The sequence below is a fragment of the Pundamilia nyererei genome, unplaced genomic scaffold (assembly GCF_000239375.1).
Source record: "Pundamilia nyererei isolate P.nyererei 1_Seehausen unplaced genomic scaffold, PunNye1.0 scaffold00153, whole genome shotgun sequence".
Lineage (NCBI taxonomy): Eukaryota > Metazoa > Chordata > Actinopteri > Cichliformes > Cichlidae > Pundamilia > Pundamilia nyererei.
The window spans coordinates 1,063,203-1,067,775 of NW_005187554.1; the positions used below are offsets into that span (position 1 = coordinate 1,063,203).

Genomic DNA, 4,573 nt, shown 5'->3' on the forward strand with positions numbered 1-4,573 from the left:
TTTTTTTTCTTTCTATCGGGTTTGATTTTCTTTACTCGAATAGATCAAATTATTGGTGGGGACAATTCAATAATCGCTGAATATTGGTGGGAACATGTCCCTTCCGTCCATGCCAAATCTACGCCCTTGATCTAGACGCTGGGGGATACTGGGTAGAATGAACATGGTGAGCTGGTCACCCACATGGGGCAGCTCCAGGATCTTCATACCTTGGTCATGGATTGTAGTTGTAGGGCTTCTTCTTCTTCTGGTACATCATCTGGACTGAACAGGTTACTAATGATGTCATTAATATCTGTGATGTGTGCTATAGCTCTACAGGCCTCAGCATAATTTGAGAAATGTTACTGAAGAGCAGAAGCAGTTCAATTAATCAGATATCAGTAAAGTCTGTGACGCTCTGTGTTTAATGTACAACCCCAATTTCAAAAAATGTTGAGAGACTATGTAAAATGTATATAAAAACAGACTGCAATGATTTTCCATGTGTTATTCTCAGTCAAACACAGAAAATCATGTATCATGTCAGATGCACAAACTGAAAAAAATCGAATTTAAGCAAAAAAACCTATTTTTGAACATCATGACAACATGTCTCAAAAAGCTGTCAGTGATGAGAGCAGCTACTAGATTTTTATCCGATCTTGGATTCTAGCTGCTCACTTTTCATTGCTGTTGTAATAGCTACAGTTTAGTATACTGTAACAAACAAGGGCTTCCCTGAAAAATGTGTTGCTCTAACCCCTATATATACCTTTCAGTATTGCTGGGGCCCTTCCAGAGCATACTGCCAGTTCATAGATGCACCATCATACCATCAGAGCTGCAGACTCTTGATAATAAGTTGGAGTTTCCTCTTTAGTCTGGAGGACACAGTATCTATGTTCTCTAAAGCTGGTGGAACTTGTGATTTTATACAAGTACCATCTATTTTGTAAAAGAACATTTTGTTTTTAATAAAAGAGACACGTGTGTGTCTGATTAAGTAATAAAATGTTCCAGAGAAAAATACAGTTTTATAAATAGCAAAATATCACAACACAAAACTCCATTTACTTTATTTCATAGATGTATTTATTTGAATTGCAACATCATCTTCCTCTGCTGCTTCTGTCTACTGAGGAGATGAGAATCTGCCAAAGAACAGGATGGACTTGGTCTCGTTGTGTCTGATGAAGAAGAGGAAGGGGTGATCTGCTGTGAAGTATCTGGTCCGTCCACAACTAAGATTCCTGAACACAACACCTGTGGCTGCAGCGGCCTGTGTACCCTCCTCATTAACCTCCACAAAGGCCTTGTGGGCCACCGTAGACAGGAAGAGCCCAGGTTCACCGTTCATGCCAGACAGGTCAGCCCTTCCTGCACAGAACACGTCCTTCATACCCAGTTTAGTCAGAGGTTCATTCAGCTCGTAGTCTTCCTCCAGCTTGAACTTTGGCAGGTGAAGGACAACTTCTAAATCAACTTCCATGTTTTTCCTGTCGGTCCATTCATTCAGCCTCTCCTGTGTTAGCTCCTTCTCCAGCTGGAACACAGTTAATACATTTTGTCATATTTCTTTTGCTCATATTTAAATTCATTTTATACATGAAATCAGAAGCGGTCTGTTAAATGATCAAATTTAAGTAAACCGAAGCGAAGCAGAAGAGTTTTTGTGTCTTTTCTTTACAGGAACTTGTTTCTAGGCTGTGTACCTTCAGCAGAGGGTCTGAGCCGTCTGAGGACTCCTTAGGCAGCAGAATGAACATGCTGAGCTCCTCACCCACATAGGGCAGCTCCAGAATCTGCAAATCATGGTCAGCAATGTAGTTGTAGGGAAGCTTCTTCCTCTGGTACATCATCTGGACTGGTACGGTCTCATTCTGACACACAGGAAATCCAGGCGACCAGATCATGTTATCATAAAGCTTCTGATGGTGTTTACCTTAAACATTTTACAGTTTCCTGTATTCAGACTTTGAGTCCAGATTTTGTAACCTTCAGTTAAATTTCTACCTGTTTGACTTTAAAGGGCATCTCTTTGGTGTTTGCCTCTTTAAACGGGTTCTTCCAGTTGCCCTTGAAGTAGACAGCATTAACCAGAGCCAGTCTGGTATCTGCGTCGACTGTTCCTGGCTTCAGAAGGTCTTTTATCTTATCTGACAGGAAATACAGAAACAACAATATTTCATTATAATCCACAGAGGATGCTAAAATGATTCCCTGCTGTTCAGGCTGTGGAAGATGCACATTCTCACTTTCTGTCTGCTGCTCGACCCAGCTGTTGATCGCTGCTCTGCACGCCTCTGGAGCTCCGATGAAGTCCACAGTCTTCAGGTCTGCCTGGTAGTACTTCTGTGTGGCGTCAAGGAAGTCCTGCAGAGAGCAGACATCTGTTTATTAATCCAGTCTTTGTAATGAAGAACTTTATGAAGAGAATCATTGATGTGGACACTCACTGGGAGGAAGTGGGCAATGTTTTCTCCATAAAGACGGTTGGCTACTTTCAGGATGTAGGATGCAGATGGTGAGTTGATGTCAGCGTTCAGTTTCTGGAAGTCTGCATGGATGCCTTCACCTGAGCTGAATGAGAGGGCCTGTGTGGCATTGAAGACAAAGACTGACAGGATGTGACACTGAGCCTGAGCGACCCTAATGTAACAATTTATGGTCCAAAGGTAGAAACTGGACAACTTTATTCTTTCAGCATCAGGTTTAATAATAACCTTTAACATACTGTCAGTCTCACTGAACATCATGCTCTCAGTAACTATACTGCTTGTGCGTTTTATGGACTTTCATGCCATTTATATAACACACTCCATCCTCATATGGTAGACACAAATTTCTGACGTCCCACTGGAAACATCTTGGGGTTCAGTGTTTTGGATACATAGAAAATTAAGCTTTTCAAAGATGTTAAATGAAACCCCAAAATGTATTTATTTATAAATCTACCGAGGACAAGAATTATTAGTTTATTAGTTAGTTTACTATTCAGCCAGCCAGCACTCTTGTAGCAAAAAAGTTCAGATTTTTATATATATATATAAAGACAAATCAAAACAACAAAATAAAATTATTTCTTCTGTATAGAAAAACACAGACAGCCACATCTGACTGCTTTTAAACTGTAACGAGGGCTTGAAGTTGCACAATCATGGTCGCCGATCAACTGACAGCTGGTGCAGGGAACAAGTGACAGTGAGCTGACCTGAGCCATCTGAGCTGCAGTGTCTCCTTTAGCTCCCAGGTAGACCATGGCCAGGGCTGAGCTGATGCTCAGAGGAGAGACAAAGATGTTCCCGGCAGAGTTTGCCTGGTTCAGAGTGCGGAACAGCTCCAAGGCAAAGACTGTGTTTGAGTTGCTGACGGCGGACATGGCTGATGGTGTTTTCCTGCAAACAACCGTTTAAACTGCTAAAACATTACATACCGGAAACACAACAAGAGACTTTATATTAAAGCAACGAGAAAAAGTGATTTTTTTAGAATCGCGCACACAAACAGACGCCACTGCCGGAGCTGCCCCACCCACTGAAGCTAAGACTCCGCACACAGTGTAGCCCGTTTGTCAGCTGTGACTGCTCACTTATACGAGACTCCAAGCTACTTCTGTTCAGAAGTGATCGCCACATCGGGTAGCTTCGCTTGTTCGACTTGATAGATTTTTTTTAAGTATTATTAGTATTATTTTTAAATTTTAGCTTTTTATTATTATTATTATTATTATTATTATTATTATTATTATTATTATGTAAATTTCATTTCTGACGCAAATCCAAGGGAATATGTCTTACCTCGAGCCGGGGATCTTTCGCTATGATAGGCGGATGCGTACACTGTGGAGACACTGCAACCTAAACAAGACTGATGCTGCCTATTGATCTGTGAGTCTATGATCGATCTATGAGTGCACTTAAAACAGAAACTTTCCGGAAGTAACATCGCTACTGCGGGAAGAATAAAGAAAATCAAAGCTTTGCATTTATTTTAACAACCGGAGCTGTTTTCACATTGGCTGTCATTAAATAATAAAACCTTAGCAAAAATTAATTTGTACATTAGGATAAAACAGTGTGATCATCAAACATTTTAGTGCAAAAAATAACAAACCCATTGGACTCACAATACCTCCATGCTTATTTACCGTCTGTCTCTTTCAGTTACTTACACAAACGAGCCTGTTTACATTTTCAAAGCTCAAGACAGCGCTCCTTTTTGTTACTATGTGACCTGCAAGTGAGAAAAGTCTCTCACATTAGACAGAAATGGCAGGACTAATGAGATACTTGCGGGCCAGGACAGACAGCTGTGGGTGTGTCCCTGCTCGACAGGACCACCACTGCAGCCGGCAGTCTGTCTCACTGTTGGTGGATTCTGCTCTGTACAAACTCAGGGCCCTGTTACACAGGGCTTCCTGATCAGAATCAGAATCTGAAGACAATGAAGAGAGGAGGAGGCTCTTTGTCTTTGCTGGCTCCTTTATGGTGGCATTTTTATACTGTTCCTGCAGCAGGGCCTCTAGGCTGCTCCAAACCTCTTCTCGCTTTCCCCTTGCAAGACACTTTAAATCCTTAAAGCGTGGGTCAAG

The 4,573-nt window shown here is 41.5% G+C and overlaps 1 protein-coding gene across 1 annotated transcript; it reads right to left on the reverse strand.

Moving 5' to 3' along the window:
• Positions 1 to 1,109: 1,109 nt before the first annotated feature.
• On the reverse strand, positions 1,110 to 3,376 carry LOC102200047 (leukocyte elastase inhibitor-like). The gene is made up of 6 exons (XM_005745071.2): positions 3,194 to 3,376; positions 2,439 to 2,576; positions 2,238 to 2,355; positions 1,996 to 2,138; positions 1,695 to 1,862; positions 1,110 to 1,525 (listed from the first exon to the last, which is right to left on the reverse strand). The coding sequence occupies exons 1-6, from the start codon at positions 3,359 to 3,361 to the stop codon at positions 1,115 to 1,117; spliced, it is 1,146 nt and encodes a 381-aa protein (XP_005745128.1). The 5' UTR covers positions 3,362 to 3,376; the 3' UTR covers positions 1,110 to 1,114.
• Between the last annotated feature and the right edge of the window lie 1,197 nt (positions 3,377 to 4,573).